The following is a 19297-nucleotide window of genomic DNA, read 5'->3' on the forward strand; positions in this document are numbered from 1 at the left end:
CCATTCCTTCTCTAGTTCATTTTACAGATGAGGAACTGAAGCAAACGGAGTTAAGTGACTTCCCAGGGTCACACAGCTAGGAAATGACTGAGATCAGATGGAACTCCTGATTCCAGGCTTGTGCTCTAATCTGTCTCACCCAGCCCCTGAAGAGAGATCTCTATTTGTGCCAAATAGCTGTTGCCTGACTTCTTTCATGTTTATGCATTACTGCAGGCAGTATACTATGCTTGGAATATATTTCACCCTCATCTTTTCTTTGGTGAAATCCTTTTCTTTCTTCAAAGCCGGGCTCAACTGCTGCTCTTTCATCAATTTTTTTCTCCTATCTAGTCTCAAAGCCCAGCTCTCTCCCTTCCCATATTGGCCTGGAGCAATTTCTCCAGCTCTCTCCTTTAACCCAATCCTATTCTACCTTGTAGTACCTCGTGTAGGAGGCTGTCAAGCTTAGGAAACTATTAATTCCCATGAGTAAGGGTTGGATTCTTAAAATCATAGATGCAGAGCTAAAAGATACCTTAGAGAGGATTGAGTCCAACCCCCTTTTTACAGGGGGGAAACTGAGGCTTTGAGAAAGTTCTTTGCCATCTGTTTCTCGGCTAGGTCGGTGTTCCATCTATATATGTGTGTGTGTGTGTATGTACATATGGATGTTCCGAATGTTTGTTCAGTGTTCATCTATATGTATATGTATGTGTGTATATATGCCCCTAATATAGCAAGTGATGTTCTTTGTTCAGTGTTGTATATATGGATGTGTGTATATGTCCCGAATATAGTGATTTTGTTCAGTCTTCCATATACATATATGTATGTGTGTACATGTTCCGAATGTACTAAGTGATGTTTGTTGGATTGTTGCATTCCTTAAAAATGTGGATACAGTATCTCTCTCCGCTAGTGCCTTTCCTCTAAAATTGCCTTCCATATATATTTTGTATGTAGTTATTTTTATGTCGTCTCTCCCTTTAGGAAGTGAGCCCCTTAAAGTCAGAGACCATTTCCCCCCTTTTCTTTCTTATCTCCTGATATAGTTCATGGACGCGCACTTAGCGAGCGCTCACTGTTTGTGCCTGGACTTCTCTGACTGTCACTGCCCATCTGCGCTGCTGCCTTACTGGCATTCTGACCTGACTCTACGAAGCTGGGCCGGATGCCCGGGGAAAAGGGAGCTCCTGTGCGGTGGGATGGAAGAAAGCAGGAAGCCATTCCACTTCTTGCAGGATTCTTCAAACTATTAAGCCTTCCCAAAGGACAAAGCATCCTACCCGGAGTATCCTAAGTCCTTTCTCCTCTCCGGGCTCCAAGAACTGCAGGAACGCCCCAGCCCCAGGCCCTCGTTGGCCCCCACCCTTCACACCCAGCGCACCCCCGCCCTGCCCGAACTCCCACCCGCTCCCGCTGTGGCCCCGCCCCTGCGCACATTCCTTGTTCCGTTTTCCTCCAATGATGGTCAGCAGGCGGAACGCCGTCTGCAGCCGGGGCCCGAGTCTACGCTATCCCTCGGTCCCCGGTTCTCCGCCCCGCATCACGCAGACGCTGCACTCTCCGGCCCCGCTGGCCCCCCTCCCTCCTCGCCCGCGACCGCTTCTGAATGAGCCGAGCGCCGCGCAGGGGGTCGCGGGCCCGGGGGCACTGGCGCTGCGGCCCGGGGGGCTGCGCTGGCAAAGTTGTGCGTCCTTAAAGGCTGGGGTGCGGCCTGGGTCTGTGCCTCCGGGCCCCTCCTGGGGGCCGGACGGAGCGCGCGGGGAGCCGGACCATGGAGGTGGAGGAAGCGTTCCAGGTGGTGGGGGAGATGGGCATCTACCAGATGTACCTGTGCTTCCTGCTGGCCGTGCTGCTGCAGGTGAGTGCCAGCCCATCCCACGGCCCTCTTCTGCTGCCGAGCGGCTTGTTGGGGTTCGGGGGACCGGAGTCCCGGCCCTGCGCGATCCTCCTCTACGCGTCCGAGAGAAGGGAGACTATGGTTCCCGGAACTCCGGCCGAGTATCACCCCTCCCTCTTCTCCAGGTGGGGGGCTACGCTGAGGTTTGGGCTCAGTGCCCGAAGAATGCTAGGGCTCTGGTGGCCCGGGGCCTTGCAGCCCCAGATCCATTCATTGGTCTCACTGTATCCTTACCTTGCTTTCTACCATCTAGCTGCTCACGCTCCTTTTCATCCATCTGAAGGACGAGATGTGCCTTTCCCCGGATGCAAGGGCTGTTTTCTAGATGCTGAACGTAATTTAGTTCATCCATCCTGGCTGAACCCAGGACGGCACAGTAAATAAGTGATCTGTGTCCTTTCCAATGTAATCTGGCCCTCCGTGTATCAGAGCATCCTCTGGAGGGTTTAAGGGTTTTGTTTTCTTTTCATGTTTCAGTGCATTTTATAGAATAAGATGTTCAGACTCTTTAATCTGCGGTTAGCACTGGGGGATATACCAATAGACTGGAAGATATTCAGATAAACCCAGAGAGATTAAGTGACCCTGGAATTGAGACCTAGATGTCCATCTTCCCCACATGAAGGGAACCTGAGGCCCAGAAGGAAGCTGTGGCTTGTCCCTCAAGGAAGTTGTACATATTACCATAGAGCTGTAACTAGAATTTGAATCCTACTAACTTAAATGGCCTTCTGAAATTATCCCGAGGAGGCTCTTTTAGATTCTGATTCTTCCTACCATAGTTTTAAAATCTATCAGAAATTCTCATCAAAAGTTCTTTTATCATGACCATACTCTGCCATGATATTAAAATGTAGATATTAATTTTTATTTTATAGAAATCATTTAAAACTCAGAGAATTCTGGGAATTGAATGAATTTGAAAAGAGGAGCCTGAGCAACTTGAATTTAGGACCTAAAATTGATCCTAAAGACCAACACTGTTCCACTTTCCTAAGTGGAGGGAGTTAGGAAGGAAGTCCCAGCACACTTAAAAAAGTATGTGATACACTGTGAGACAGTGGAAAAACACAGCCATTCTCATGCATTTCAGATTTGGAAATTATTACAAGAATTTCAAAGCTGATCAAAAATGAGATTAAGTAATATGTGGTGCAGGCCTATGGGTATTCTTCAGCTTTTTAAAGTGCCACCTAACATGTTTAGGCATTGAGGTATAACCACAAGATTGTTAGACTTGCATAAGTGGATGAGGCAGCAGGAAAGTTTGAAAAAAATAGGAACTAGCTTTAATGGTTAGTTCTCTTTTCTTTTCATGTATTGTTTGAAGTGTAAACTGCTTTCAGTGCCCATCAGGAAAAAGGCAGTTTGGCAAATTCCATTTTATTTTCACATAAGGGAAATTCCCAATATTCTAATGAAGTGTTTGAAAAAGTTTCCTCTAAGTTTGTTGTTTGACTACTTTGTACACACATCTTGCTCATTAAGCAATTACTCTATGGAAAATCACTGTGCCCCAAAGCACTTTACTTGAGGCAGAAGGTTTTGGAGGAAGTTTCCCTCTAGGAGTCTGCAATGCATTCAGAAAATATCTTTTGATAATCCATGAAAATTAATTTACATGCAGGTGCCCCCTCAAAAAAAAAGACACAAAAACAATCTATAAAAACTAGTGCTATTAAAAGAGGAGTTGTCTTGCAAAGTGTGCTAAGTCTGGAGAAAAAGGAAGGTTGTAGTCACTTGGGGACTTTGGACAAGACTCAGTTTCTCTTTCAGTAAAAATGGTATATTTCTGTCATCCGATTGTAACTTCATTATTTTGCCTAATAAATTAATTCCAGAACACCAAAGTGACAAAAAATACATTCCAGACCAACTACCTCTGATTCCTGGATTTACCACCTTCTTCAGTTACCATCACTACCTAATATGAATCAGCCAAAGTTGGCAGATTTTCCATTTTCTTATTGATCAGATGACTTTTCTCCATATTTTAGCATGACTGTCGCCATCTTGTGCTTAAATAATAATAGTACTTGATATTTATATGAAACTTTTAAGATTTGCAAAGCATTTCAAATAGTGTCTCATTTGATTTTTACAATCATGAGACACGTATTGTCATTATTCCTATTAAAGAAAATACTCAAATTAATTAAATAACTTGTCAATGATCACACAGTAATAAGGCCCTGAGACAATATTTATTAAGCACCTATTATGTGCTGGGTACTATGCTAATTGTTGGGGATGCCAAGTTGGATGAAAGAAAATACGCTCAAGGAATTCCCAGTCTAAAGGAGAAATCAAACTCAGGTGTTTGGGACTTCCAGTCTAATTTAGATCAAGCTGCTTTCGTATGTATTGTAGTGAGTATAGGTTCACTGTTAAGAGTTTTGTTGTTCGCTCATGTCTAACTTTTAGCGACCTCATGGACCATGGATCTTCTCCTTCCCATCTTTCAAAGTCTGTTCAAGTTCATGTTCCCATAACATTATGTCTCCATCTCAACCTCTGCTCTGGCCTTTTCTTTTTGCCTTCAATCTTTCCCAACATCAGGGGCTTTTCCAATGACTCCTATCTTCTTATTATGTGGCCAAAATATTTAAGCTTCAGCTTCAGTATTTGACCTTCCAGTGAATAGTCTGAATTAATTTCTTTAAGTACTGGCTAGTTGATCTCCTTACTGTCCAAGGAAGTCTCAAAAGTCTTTTCCAGCACCACAGTTCAAAAGCATGGATTCTGCCAAGCCCAGACTTCCATATAGTCCACCTCTCATAGCCATGTGTTACAACTGGAAAAAAACATAGCTTTGGACCTTAGTCAACAAAGTGAAATTTCTGCTTTTTAGTGTGCTATCCAGATTTGGTATAGCTTTCCTTCCAAGGAGCAAGCATCTTTTAATTTCATGACTGCAATCATTGCAGTGATTGTTGAACCCAAGAATGTAAAATGTGACACTGCTAATAGTATCATATGCTGCTAAAGAGAGTAAGAAAGAAGCTGCCATTTTGGGAAAAACTGTATTTTTATATACAGTTTGCTACTTTGGGAACTACCTGTGATGTCAAAGTCAGTGGAAACTGGCATCAGTAAAGTATACTTAAGAATCTCCATGGGGGAGGAAAGGGAACTTATTGACTTAGAAAAACCACTTGTTAACATTATCTATGTTCTGTTACAGGACTTTTTAAACTTTTCCCACTCATGACTCCTTTTTGCTTAGAAATTTTTAGGTGACCCAAGATATACAGATGCATAAAAATAGATATACGAATCAAACATTTACTGATAACAAATCATAAAGAAATTTATTTTAAAACAATTATTTGAGATACATGTGATTTTAGCATTTATTTAAGATGGAAACAAATTTACATACTAAAGAAATGATTGTGCTTGTTTATTTTTACATAAAGAATTAAATCGTGGCAGAATATTTGATACTGCAGGAATTTTTCACTAGAGCATTCAGAAACTTTTTACTGTTGCCACATTTTTCATGACCCCATGTTCAATTATGGGACTCACAGTTAAAGAATTTTATTCTATTGTATTTTCTTCATTTGATTAAATATTTCCAATTACATTTTAATCTGGTTTCTGTTGCACTTGGGTATGTTGGGGCTGGCAAGGTACTTTTGGTATAGAGAATTTGCTTTAATGTGCCTAGAACTAACTTCTCTAGCCTCAGTTTTCTTACATGTAAAATTGGTTGGACTTCTGAAATCCATCCTTTCTCCTTCCATGTATATGATTCTGTGATCTTTTCTAATTCTCAATCTATGATCCTATGAACTGTTTCATATTTATAAATTATTTTTAAGTGGGAGCAGCATTCATATGCAAGTTGTTCCCTTTTCCTATCTATGCAATATTTATACTTTAAACAAAAACAAACTATGTATCTAAAATGAAAGGAGCTCAGCCTTGTTCATAGCCAAAACTAAAATTTGATTCAATTCAGGATACCTTCATTAAGAGCTCTTTTTTTTTAATGATGAGCTTAATGCTAAGTTTAATTGATAAGAGTTCCTTCCCCCATAAATCACACTGGGGAATATGATTGACATTCAAGAGATAATAGTAAAAACAGTATATGGAATCAGTGTATGTAACATTTTTTGGGGGAAAGTTAACTAGAGCAGAGGTGTTAATTTCATTGACTGGGTGGATCAGAATTCAGAATTTCTGAGTATGGCCTGACCCAGATTAAAATGTAATTGGGAAATGTTGAACAAAGTAGTTAAAAATATAATACAGCATTGGTAATATTAATTTGTGGTTTTCTAAGTCAATATGGGGGTCATTGGGATCTGCTTCTATTTGAATTTGACTCCTCTGAGGAATCAAGAAAAACTTCTTGGAAAAAGTGACAAAAATTGGGCTTCAAGAGTGGGAATTCAGTAGGAAAAGAGTTAGGAGGAGATAACATTCCAGGCCCAGAAACGGGCAAATCATAGGGCATGTTTGAGAACCAGAAAGGAGGCTGGTTTGGCAGGAAGCTGGTTTGCCTTTGGACCTGATGCCCAAGATAGGTATAGGATACTTTTCTGGGTGTCTTTTTAAAAACAAAACAAAACAAAGCAGGCAAATTAACTCTCAAGTGATTACTGAACCGGCTAAAAGTAGATTATAATGTTTAACGTGTGAGTCATTTTGTTTACTTTTCATTTTTTGCCTCTGTTTCCTGATAGCAATTGTGAGTTGGAATGCTAGTCAGTTAATTAGCATTTAATTAAGTGCCAACTGTGTGCCAGGCACTGTTCACACTCACAGAGGCAGGAAAATAATAAGTCTAGTTGGACTATGCACAATTCCTGCATACATGAATGTGGAAAAAAATGGAACACAGGACATACTCCTTTGTTTTAAATTCCATTAGGTAGTGGAATATTAGTGTACCCTAAGAAACGATTGACTGAAAAATATAGATACATAAAAATACTTATATAGGCTAATGCCAGAAACTAGTCACGTAGTCAGGGATGTGACATGGACAAACTGTGTTGAGTCATTGCCATTTCATATGGAGAAGAGAGTGTCGGCCAAGGTGTGTGTGTGTTTTGCAAACATTTTCTGCCCCTGGTCCTTCTGGAAGAGCCACAGTCTCAGCAAACATTTTGTGAGCATGTTGGGCTTATTCCCCAAATTTCTGGGGCTTTTATTTATTTCTTCCCACTTTGGACTTGTCAAATTAAATTCGAGGAAAAATTCAAGAAAGTGGGTGGTTAGCTATTTATGTGGCATTAGTTTGTCATCCTGGTATCCAAGTCTCACAGGTAATAAGTAACCCAGCTTCTCTGATTCAAGTGATATGGCTTCTGCTGTATCAACCTCTAATGATATCTGAGTTTTTATTAATCTATTTTATTTTCTTATGACTACAGTGTAGGAAGATCATCAGGGCAATTAGTTTTCTTTCTGTTAATGGGTTTCATTCATTTAAATTTTTTTCTTTTTAAAAATAATAATAGCTTTTTAGTTTTCAAAATACATACGAAGTTAGTTTTCAGCACTCAACCTTGCAAAATCTTGTGTTCCAATTTTTTCTCCCTTCCTCTTCTTCTCCCCCTGCTCTAGATAGCAATTAATCGAATATAGGTTAAACATGAACAGTTTTCAGAAACATATTTCCATATTTATCATGCTACACAAGAAAAATCAGATGAAAAGGAGAAAAAATGAGAATGAAAAAAACTATCAAGCAAGCAACAAAAATACTATGTTGTGATCCATATTCAGTCCCCATAGTCCTCTCTCTGGATGCAGTTGGGTCTCTCCACCATAAATCTCTTGGAATTGGTCTGACTCATCTCATTGTTGAAAAGAACCAAGTCCATCACAGTTGTTCATGTTGATGGGTATTAAAGGAAGGGCAGACCAATGGCAATCTGGAGAGAGAGGACCCAAGTTCAAATTCTGAATTTACCACTTACTATTTTTGTGATCTTCACAATTCATTTAGCTTTCCCAGGCCTCGAATTACTCAACTGTAAAATGAGAGGGTAAAGGAGATTGGACTAGATGATATTGAAAATCCTCGAAATATGTGATGTTATAGAGATGTCTGAAGACCCAGATCGCAAGTTGGTAGGGAGAAAAGTGAGGAAGGCTTCTCTTGACAGGAAGAAGATTATCAGGATTGGAATTTTGTGAAGTTTTTGATCTCAAGTTTGGAGCAATCCTCCAGATTGAGGGAGGAATCATGGTAGCTTTGTGGTGATAAACGTTGATAGGATTCAGAATTGAAAGTAGTTTTTGAGTTTATCATCTCATGTTCTTATTTTACAGCCGAGAGATTTGCCACCTAGAAAGGTAGAACTATTTGCACACACATACTCAGGTAGTAAGGTATTCAAATCATATATTTGTAGTGCTGAGAAATTTACAAAATACTTTTCTCCCTACAGGCTTGTGAGGTAGATTAAATAGATGTTATTTTCACTGTTTTGTAAATAAATGAAGTAATACCCAGAGGGGTAAAATGCTTGTTAAGTGATCAAAATGACTTAACCCATATGGCTATGGAGTGTTTTGGAGGTGGCAGCCTTTTTCTATTATTACCCACAGTCCCATTTTTCATCTGTAGAGATGGGGAGGCGACCTAACCATCTCTTAACCCATATAACTGTTCAAGATCTCTGCAAATATGAGCTAAATTAAAGATGGAGACTGTGGTTGAGTACTCATGCAGTGACCCACCATGCCCTATTTATGTCATCATTTAACCAAGATTAATTAAGATGTTGGTCCTGCTGATTAATTTTGGGTCATGCTGTACTTGGCATCCTTCATGAGTAATTTAGAAAATGTCATTAGCTGAACTGGTAAAGAAAGTAAAAAAAAAAAAATGCTGGATAATATATTTCACCAAGTTTAGAAAAAGAGAATAGTAATGTGCATGAATATTGTCTTATCTTTTGGTGGTGTTTTTAAGTTTTAAAAAAGCTTGCCTCTTGTATTCTATTACTTTTTATTTAATTTTCATGATATGTGTTGTTTTGCATGAAATCTTTAGGTGTATCTGAAGACTGGGGTTATGATCAGTAGTAATGGGTATTCTTTTAACCAAGTGTAAGTGGCAGTTAGAACAAGTAAAGAGTAAAGACACTTTTAAAAAATGTTTTTATTTATGTATTTTGTTTTTATTTGTTACAATGTCTCCCTATATCTCTCTCCCTCTTCTATCCCAAAGAACTCAACAAATATTAAAACCCTGAAGAAAATGTGATAATGTATATAACATTCCATATCCATAGGATCCCCCCTCTTCCTCCATGTACACATATCTATGCAAAGGAATTAGGGAAAGTATCTCATTTTTATTATTTTTTGTAATTTTGAAACATTAATTTTTAAGGAACAAGCATTTATTAAGTAAACAGTACTATGCTTCCATTGTCTCATGATGGTTATTTTCAGTTACATTGTTATAGTTATGTTTTCTTGATTTTCTTTACTTCATTTTACATTAGTTAATCAGTAAATTTCTCCATTGCTTTTCTGAATTCGTCATATTCTTTGTTTCTTGTAACATGGTACAATTTTATTCCACTCAAGTACCACAGTTTATTTCGTCTTTCTTCAATCAATGAGGATCCCTTTGCTATCATAAAAGGTCTACTATAAATGTTTTAGTGTACATAGAGCTATTCTTTTTATCAGCATACTCCTTAGGTAGATTCTTAGGATTATTCAGGTCCAAGAGCATGAAAATTTTAGTTATTTTATTTATATAATTACAAATTGCTTTCCAGAATGCCATAGTAATTCATAGCTCCACCAACAATACGATAGTATACCTGTCTTTCGATAACCTTTCCAATATTGATTATTCCCATTCTTTGTTATCTTTAACAATCTTCTGGATGTTAGGGAAAACCTAGGGTAGTTTTGATTTTCATTTCTTCTATAATTAATGATCTGGAGGATTCTTTCATAGAGTCATCAATAGTTTGCAGTTCTTTCAAGAACTGATTTTATTCATAGCTGTTCACTTATCTACTGTGGACACTGGCTTTAATATTGTATATTTGCTAGCTGTCTATATAATGTAGCTTAGATATTTAAACTTTATCTGAAAATCTGATATAAAATTTTCCCATATGAAATTTTTAAGTTTTAACTTTTAATAAATGATAACTTTTTATTTTTCAAAATATATGCAAAGATAGTTTTTAATATTCACACTTACAAAACCTTATGCTCCAAATTTTTTTCCCTCCCTCTCTCTTTTCCTCCTCCTCTGTACAGCAAGTGATTCAATGTAGGTTAAATATGTGCAATTATCCTAAACATATTTCCACAGTTATGCTGCATAAGAAAAATCAGGTCAAAAGGGGAAAAAGTGAGAAAAAAACAAGCAAACAACAAAGGTGAAAATATTATATTGTGATTCACATTCAGTCCTCCTGGATATAGATGGCTCTTTCCCTCACAAGTCTATCAGAATTGGCTTGAATCACTCCATTGTTGAAAAGAGCTAAGTCTATCACATCATATAATCTTGTTGCTGTGTACAATGTTTTCTTGATTCCATTCGCTTCACTTAGCATTGGTTCATGTAAGCCTTTCCAGGCCTTTCTGAAATCATTTTGCTGATTGTTTTTTATAGAACAATAATATTCCATTACATTCATGTACCATAACATTTTTGCACACCATACATACATATATATATTTTGCTGAGGCAATTGGGGTCACACAACTAAGAAGTGTTAAGTATCTAAGACCAAATTTGAACTCAGGTCCTCCTGACTTCAGGGCTGGTGCTCTATCTACTGGACCACCTAGTTGCCTCCCCGCAGAATATTTTTAATGTATATATAAAAGTAACCTAGATGTCCTGATAGTAGCAATATGCTTTATTTATTTTTTTCCTGAACCAACCAGATTTGTTATTATATTGGCATGAGGAGAAACTCCCTTTGGCAATGCAGATCAGAACCTGTTCTGTAAGATATCATTATAATCATAGAGTGTGGTCTAGGGTATTGAAACATTGAGGGCTAAAGATAGAAACTCCTGACTCTAAATTCTGCTCTCTTCTCTCTTCCCACTTCCCAGTGTTGCCTTTAATTTCTTAAAGTATTTTTTTATTTAAAATAGTAACTTTCTGATACTGGAATCTCCCTAATGTTGGCAAAATGGCAGCCTGGGCAAAACATACGAATGGTTAAGAGAGGTGAGATGGGGATATGGTCTGGTATTTTAAAACACTATGATTAACAATAGTTGCTAGAAGAGAAAGCCTAATGTTATAAAGAAAATTACTAGACTGACAGTTTAAAATCTTTTTTTTTTTTTTTTTTTTTTTTTTTTGTTGATTCGTGGCTCTGCCTTAATAGCTACAGGACTCCCATCAAGTCACTTCATCACTTTGTACTTCAGCTTAATCACTGAGAAAATGAAGGAGCTAGACTTAATAATTTCTCCTCTCTTCTGAACTAAAAAAAAAAAAAAAGAATTAGATAATTGTATGTGAATTACCCAAACAAATTCAAAAATAAGAAAGGAAAGACAGCACCATCCATATAGTATGTGCTCACAGGTCTTTCTATCCACGGGGTTTCTGAAGTTATACATTATTTTAAACCCAAAGGCTCTAGTTTCATCATCTATAAAATTAGGGAACTGGACTACATGGCTCCTTAAGTCCCTTTGTTCACTTTAAGTCTATAATATTAAAGTCAATCATTGAAGTCTTAATGGATCCCCATAGTATTCACAGGTTTGGAACTTTTCTTCTCTCTTTTCTATCCCTTACCCTCACAGGACTTCCCTCTGCTTCTGTAGTTTGGAAAGAATGGAGATACCTAAACTTCACTAAATCTATAAATGTAACTTGAGGTAGAGAACAGCAAATTAAGACTTAAGTGTGTGGGGCTTTGAGATATTCCCATTAGCCTTTTTCTGTGTCACAAGGACAAATAACCTTTTCCCTATCTAGTTAGCATTACAGAGAAAATGGGTAACTAGTAAGTAATTCATTTCCTGGGCACATGAAGTCAGACTGTAAGTTCCGTGACAACAAAGACTAACTTTTCTTTTTCTTACTATCTTCAGTGTTTGTGAGGGCTCTTAATCAATTGAACTGAATTTGAAAGAGGGAACCCCTTAAATACCCTTTTTTGGGATTCAAACCTTCCTGTCTCCTTTAAAGGAACGTGGAATTGTGGTTTTGCAGCTCAAAAGGACCTCAGAGACCATCTAGTCCAACTCTTTTGGGCTTTCTATCTCTCTCTTCCTCTGTTTCTCAAGTGTACATATCTTTCTCTGTTTCTCTGTCTCTATCTCTCTATCTTTCTCTCTCTCCACCTCTTTGCCCCTCTGTCTTTCCCCTTCTTTCCCCCTCCCTCTCTCTCTTTCCCTCTGTCTCTGTCTCTATCTCTCTGTCTCTGTCTGCCTTTGACTGTCCGGCTCTTTCTCTGTCTCTATCTCTGTCTTTCTCTCTCCCCCTTTCTCCCTCTCTGTCCCTCTGTCTTCCCCTATCTCCTACTTTCCCTCTCTCACTCCCTCTCTTTGCCCCCTTTCTCCTTTCTCCTCTTTCTGTCTCCCTCCCCCTCCTTCCCCCCCTTTCTCTGTATCCTTCCTTTTCTCTCTCCCTCCCTTTCTCTCTCCCATCTCTCTCTCCCTCTTTCCCCCCTCCCTCCCTTTTCCCCCTCCCTCTCTCTGTTCCACTACTCCCATATTGCTAGATGCCTTTGGACATTTCAAACTCAACAACAGAGTTCATTAGCTTTTCCCCTATTGTCTTTACTTCTGAACTTTCCTATTGCTGTCAAACATACCACTCTCCTTCCAGTCACCAGGTTCATGACCTCAGAGCCATATTCATCTCTTCATTCTTGCTCACTTTGCTGCTCCTCATTCCCAGTCAGTCACTAATTCCTATCAGTTCTGTTTCTATACATAGATTATTCTCTCAGATCTTTTTCTCCATTCATAGAACTGCTGGCTTGCTTAGGTCCATCTTTTAATACATCTTGCCTTGACTATCGAAATAACCTTTTAATTGGTGTCCCTTCCTCAAATTCCCTCTCTAACTGCACACATCCTACGTACAACTGCCAGAGTAATATCCTAAAGCACAGACAGAACCATGTCATTCTCCCTGTTCAGTCAACTCTAGTAGCTTCCTGTTACCAATAGGAGCAAATATTAATTCTGCTGCTGAACATTTTCAGTCCAATCCAATAAGCATTTATTAACTACCTACTACATTCCAAGTATTGTGCTACTATTCAATTAATAAAAAGATAGTCCCTTCCCCCAAGGAGCTTACAATCTAAAATCTTTTGCATTTAAAACCCTTTACTTTGGGCTCCAACTTAGATTTCTAGTCTTATGAATGTTGGTTCTTCCCCTTTATATATTATTGAACTCAATCAAACTAGCCTTGCTTTTTGCCACACACTACAGCATATCTCCTGTCTCTTTGCATTTGCAACAACATATTTTTCCTCTTGTCTAGAGTGCATTCCTGTCCCATCTTGTCTTCTAAAATCCATGATTTGGAGCCAGCTATATGGTACAATGAATAGAGTACTGGCTCTGGAGTCAGAAGGATAGCAGTTCAAATATGGCCTTAGACACTTAACATTTCCTACCTGTGTCACCCTGGGCAAGTCACTTAACCTCAAATGCCTTGAAAACAAATAAACAAATAAAATCCTTAGTTTTCTTCAAAGCTAATCTCAAGCCACTTTCTCCACGAAGTCTTTCCTGATTCCTCCAGCATCTCCCTGCCAAAAGTCACATTGCATTTATTTTGTACATCCTGATTTTGTGTCTATCTCCATATGTACATATTTCTGATTATATAATGTAATCTCTTTGAGGAAAGACATGGTCTAATTTTTAACTTTGCATCTTCAATATTGACACATAGTGGATATTTAACAAATATTTTTGAGTGATTATTTGTGATCTTGCTGTACTTGTAATTTTAAATTCTTGAATATTTCAATGAAATGGCCCCTTCCTATGTTGTAGCTTTTTATAGATTCCTGAATCAGTATGGAGAGAAGCCGTTTTCTTTTCTTTTTCCTTTGTAATAAATTGCTTCCATAGACTGACCTATATAAGCTTTTCATTCTTTTAAATTTACTGCTAAATATGAAAATACTTCTTACATTAGCCTTATGTTATGCTATTTATAACATCATGACTTTTTTCCAGTCCAGTTTCATTCTCTTTACATGACAAACAACTCTTCCTTTGCCTTAAAAAAAAAATTCACTTAACAGTTGGATCATTGCCCCATAAAATAGACTTTTTATTCTTCAGATAGCAGAACACATGGTAAATTTCAGATGTGCTCAGATCTTATCAAGGGGGCCATCTGATCAAAAAGTTATATTGTACAAGCTACATGAATTTTCATTTTATCTGTTTCATGAAAAAAAATGTCTTTTCTTAGAGCCAAGTGAACTCAAACATTGTCCAGAATTTGGTATTATTAGCTTAATAGTTCATGTGTACTGGTTAAGCTTAAAAATAAACTAAACTAAATATAGCTTATATGCCTGCTTTGTGGAAAGTATTTAGAGCAGGGGTCCTGAAGCCTCATTTTTTAATCCTGACCCTGCTACTGGCATCACTTTTCTGTACCTCTCTTCTCATCACTTAAACTGGGATAATATTTACAGTGCAGAAATCTCATTATAATTCTTTGTAAAGCAAGGATTCTTAACTTGGTTTCCCTAGATAGATTTCAGGAGGTCTGTGACCTTGGATGAGGAAAAAAAAAAAAAAAAAAAAAAAAAAATATATATATATATATATATATATATATATATATATATATATATATATATATATATATATATTTCCACTAACCTCTAATTGAAATTTAAATTTCCTTCAATTATTTAAAAATATATATTCTGAAAAAGTTAAAAGGTTTCATCAATCAATGAATATTAATCATTATTGATAATTAATATTATTAAGTATTTACCGTATGGCAGGTACTATGCTAAGTACTGGACTTTCAAAAAGTGGTGAGAAATACCCTACCCTCAAAAAGTTTACAATTACTGGGGGAGATAATATGCAAACAGTATATTCGAAATGAATTATATTTAGGATAAATAGCAAATAATTAAAAGAGGGAAGATACTGGAATTAAGAAGATTTGGAGCTTCCTATAGAAAATGGGATTTTCATTAGAATTCAAAAGGTAGCCAAGGAGGATTGTAGTCAGAGCAAAGAAAAGAATGGAGGACAGCCAGAAAAAATGCTGGAGTTAAGAGTTGGAGTGTTTTGTAGATACCCAAAGGAGTCCATGATAGAATACAGTCACTGTTTTAAAATTTCCATAGCATCACAGGATTTTTAGGTGTCAAAGACCTCAAAAATCATGTATCCCCCCCACCTCCCATTTTAAACAAGAGATAACTGAGGATCAAGGAGAAGAAGGTGTACTTATTATGGTAGCCCATTGCAGTAGTACCAGAGATACCATATTTTTTGACTCCAAATTAATTCTCCTCTAGACTGTACACTCAGTTCTTCTTCTTTTCTCTACCATGTCTCAGAAACCTCTTCTCCCTGAAAATTCACTACACCTCTGGAATTCTCACAATGAAAAATACCCTCTTTTTCTGTAGCCTCTTCCTCCAATAAGTCTTTAGCAAGCCTATCACATAGTAGGTGCTTAATAAATAATGTTCTTTTGCACATGTTTAATATATGCTGAATTACTTGCTATCTAAGGGAGAGTGTGAGGGGAAGAGAGGGAAAAATTTTGGAACATAAGATTTTGCAAGGGTGAATGTTGAAAACTACCCATTTTGAAAATAGAAAGCTTTATATTAAAAAAAGAAATAAAAATAGGGTTAAAAATAAATAAAATAAACAAATAAATTATATTCTTTTCCTATTACTTGTCCTCTGATTAACTGGTCCCTTTCCATTTGAAGAAGGATGCCCAGTTCTGCCCTGTCATCATTCTTCTCCAGGTTTCACCTCTGGTTCTCCAATATTTCTCTACCATGTGCATGTGGGTGTTTCCATCATTCTTTTGTGTTTTGTCTTCTACCAATAGAATGTAAGCTCCTTGAGGACAGGGACTATCTTTCTGCTTATATTTATATTCTCAGGTCTGCACGGGGTCTTGGCCATGTAGTAAATGCTTTATAAATGCTTTTTAATGTGTTGGTTCTACTGTGTCTCAAAATATTCAATTGTGCCATTGAAAAATGTTTGAAAAAGATAAGTTTTGTGATTAAAAACATGGCTCCATTCCCAATAGGGAAGGTTCCTTACAGTCCAAGTCTATGTGTGCTGAGAACCCTCTGATAAAACCATTGATGGCAGGAATAATTGGATGTATACTTCCAGAGAAATTATTTAAAGGCATTTCTTAGTAAGGCAGTAGCAGCAACACACCCTGTTTTGATCGGAACACTTTTTGATAGGAGTAAGGTGAACACTGTGTATTCACAATTGCTGCTTGGTAGTTTCCTTCTCTACAGCCCACAGGGAGGAAAATCCATCAACAAGCATTTATTAATGCTAAAGCACACCTGGTGTGCCAAGTACTGTGTTAGGAAAGCTTAGGTGGCACAGAAGACAAGCGTATTGGATCTAGAGTAGGGAAGACTTGAATTCAACTTCAGTTTAAGACAACAGCTGCGTGATCCTGGTCAAGTCACTTTAACTTCTGTCTGCCTCTTATCTCTCATCTGTAAATGGGAATAATAATAGCACTTACATCTCAGAATCCTTTTAAGGATCATATAGTATGATAATTGTAAAGAACTTAGCACAGTACCTGGCACAAAGTAAGTTCTATATAAATGTCATCTATTATGGTTATTATTATTATTGTTAGGGATACAAAGACAAGACCCGAGCTGTCTCTTTCTTCAGGGAACTTCCTTATAAAGAGGGAGATAAATATACATATGTAGATATATGCACAATATATACAAGGCAAATTTTGGAGGGGGATGTACTAAGAGATAGGATGATGAGCAAAATTTTCATGTAGAAGGTAGAATTGCCTTGAGTCTTAAAAGGAAGGAAGGAAAAGGGAATAGACAATTATAGACTGCATATTATATGCCAAGTACTGTGCTAAATGCTTTACAATTATTATCCCATTTGATCCTCACAATTCTGCAAAGGTAGGTGCTATTAATACCCCCCTTTTACAGTTGAAGAAACTGAGGCAGACAGATTAAGCAACTTGCCCAGAGACACATAGCTAGTAAGCATGAGAGGCGAAGTTACACTCAGATATTTCCAACTCTAGGCCCAGTGTTTTGCCTACTGTACCAAATAAGTGCTCCATTGCATAGGAAAGATAGGGAAAGAAAAATATACTTATAAGTTCATTAGTTTAATTAGCTCCTCAACAAAGAAACTCTCCCTTGATTCAGGTCAGCATTTTCACTGCCATTTCTGTCCTAGAAGGTTGTCTAAGATAGATACTAAGAAATCAAGTGACTTGCTGAGAGTCAGCATAAGTTAGGTAATATTTGAGCCTGCTTTTTCCTGCCTCCGAAGCCAGCTCTATGCCATCCTGCTTGTCTTGAAGGTAACCAGAAATTTGAAGCAAAGGCAGTAAGGTTGGCATCTCAGGTATGAGGGACAATAAAACAAAATTGGGAGATGGAGAACAGTGTTAAATTTCTGTTAGAAGCCCCAGGCAGTTGGACTATGTTGTTTGTGATGAGGAATGATGGGACCAACTTGTCAAGAATGGATAGAAAACAGAAAATTACAAGACTTTCTCCCTTGATAAAGAAGAAATAGGATCTTCCTGCTATAATGAAAAAGAAATTGGCAGCAGAAAAAAGTAGGGGTGGAATTTGGCAAAACTGACATAAGGATGTTGGAATTGAGGATAAGCTCTAGCAAGACTGAGAGAATTCAGGAAAGATCTAAGGTAAATTAACTCTTTCTGAGATAAGAGGGAAACAAGGAATACATTAAGCAGTAATTCATAACGAACAGTTAAAAGTTAAACATTTACTTAGGTATTTGAGTTTCTGAAATCTTACTGTAAATATTACACAGTTTATTTAAATATGATAATGGAGAAATCTAATAAGTGTTATATTTAGTTCTATTTAACAAAGTTATAGGGGGTTTTATTTTTTTAAGATGAACAGGAAAGTACTCTTTGAGACTTAACCATTCATACAAGAAACATAATTGTTTGAACTTTGAGACTGAAGCCCAATTGAAAGTGTCCACCTAGTGGCATTTGATTTAAATTTGGAGTGTCTTGATTTTGGGCAAAGTATCTAAAAAGAAGTAACAACCTTGGAAATGTGAACATATGTTTAGAAACATGTTTAATCTATATTGGATTACCTACTGTCTAGAGGAGAGTGAATGTTGAAAACTATCTTTGTATATATTTTGAAAAATAAAGACTTATTAAAAAAGGGAAGTGATAATTTTGCAAGTTCAGACTTCTAAAGTGATAGCTGGTATCACACCCATCTTTTTCACTTTCCTGGCCTTCTAGGAAGCTCAAATAAAGCAGTATTTCCTTGAAACCCTTTGAAAAAACTATAAAATGCAAGATCCACAAGGTGGTAATGGTGTTGGTATAATTATACAGCATCATTAACTGCAGTGACCAGAAAAATGCATCCAGTGGAAGAGTGTAAATTTGTGAGAGTGAGATTTTTAAGGTGGATGGCAATTTTCCGTGGAATGTTTTAATTTTGTGCATCTGTATTGCTAGCTTTATGTTGCCACGGAAGCGATCCTTATTGCACTGGTCGGAGCAACTCCTTCCTACCACTGGGACCTGGCAGAGCTTTTGCCTAATCAGAGCCATAGCAACCAGTCAAGGACCGAAGACCAAGCCTTTGGGGAATGGTTCCTGACAGCCAATGGAAGCGAGATGCACAAGCACGTCCATTTCAGCGGCACCTTCACCTCCATTGCTTCAGAGGTAAATGAGGAAATGAGGAAGAAATAAAGTTGTTGGGTCACTTTAATAAATTGGCTTCTTTGTCCATAGTCGGCTACTGTTTGTTATTTGCCTGATTTAGGGATACCTCAAAAGATCATCCTAATCATCATCAATAATAGTCAAAATAATAATCATCCTAATCATCATCAATAATAGTCAAAATAATAATCATCCTAATCATCATCAATAATAGTCAAAATAATAATCATCCTAATCATCATCAACAATAGTCAAAATAATAATCATCCTAATCATCATCAATAATAGTCAAAAAATACCAATAGCAGCATGGCCTTCTATAAACTGGCCCAATTCAATGAGGAATGGGAAAATACTATCTAAAAACTTGTTCTTTGATCTCCTCACTATTAAGAAAAGGGCAAACAGACAAAAGCTGAATTGTAGTTTGCCAGCCCTTTAACAAGATTAGAAGCTCCTTGACGGTGGATACTGGAAACCTTACATTG

General features: G+C 37.4%; 1 protein-coding gene across 4 annotated transcripts in view; it reads left to right on the forward strand.

The window, feature by feature from the left end:
- The first annotated feature begins 1445 nt into the window (after positions 1 to 1445).
- Positions 1446 to 19297, forward strand: part of SLC22A15 (solute carrier family 22 member 15) — a 90810-nt gene continuing 72958 nt past the window's right edge. For all 4 annotated transcript variants that reach the window (XR_012481393.1, XR_012481394.1, XM_074263163.1 and 1 more), the window contains exons 1-2: positions 1446 to 1846; positions 18597 to 18809. Coding sequence is in view for 2 of the 4 variants with exons in the window: in XM_074263163.1 (XP_074119264.1) it covers positions 1760 to 1846; positions 18597 to 18809 (300 nt within the window). In the remaining 2 variants the exon portion in view is untranslated. The remainder of the gene's footprint in view (positions 1847 to 18596; positions 18810 to 19297) is intronic.

The sequence above is a fragment of the Sminthopsis crassicaudata genome, chromosome 4 (assembly GCF_048593235.1).
Source record: "Sminthopsis crassicaudata isolate SCR6 chromosome 4, ASM4859323v1, whole genome shotgun sequence".
NCBI classification, from domain to species: domain Eukaryota; kingdom Metazoa; phylum Chordata; class Mammalia; order Dasyuromorphia; family Dasyuridae; genus Sminthopsis; species Sminthopsis crassicaudata.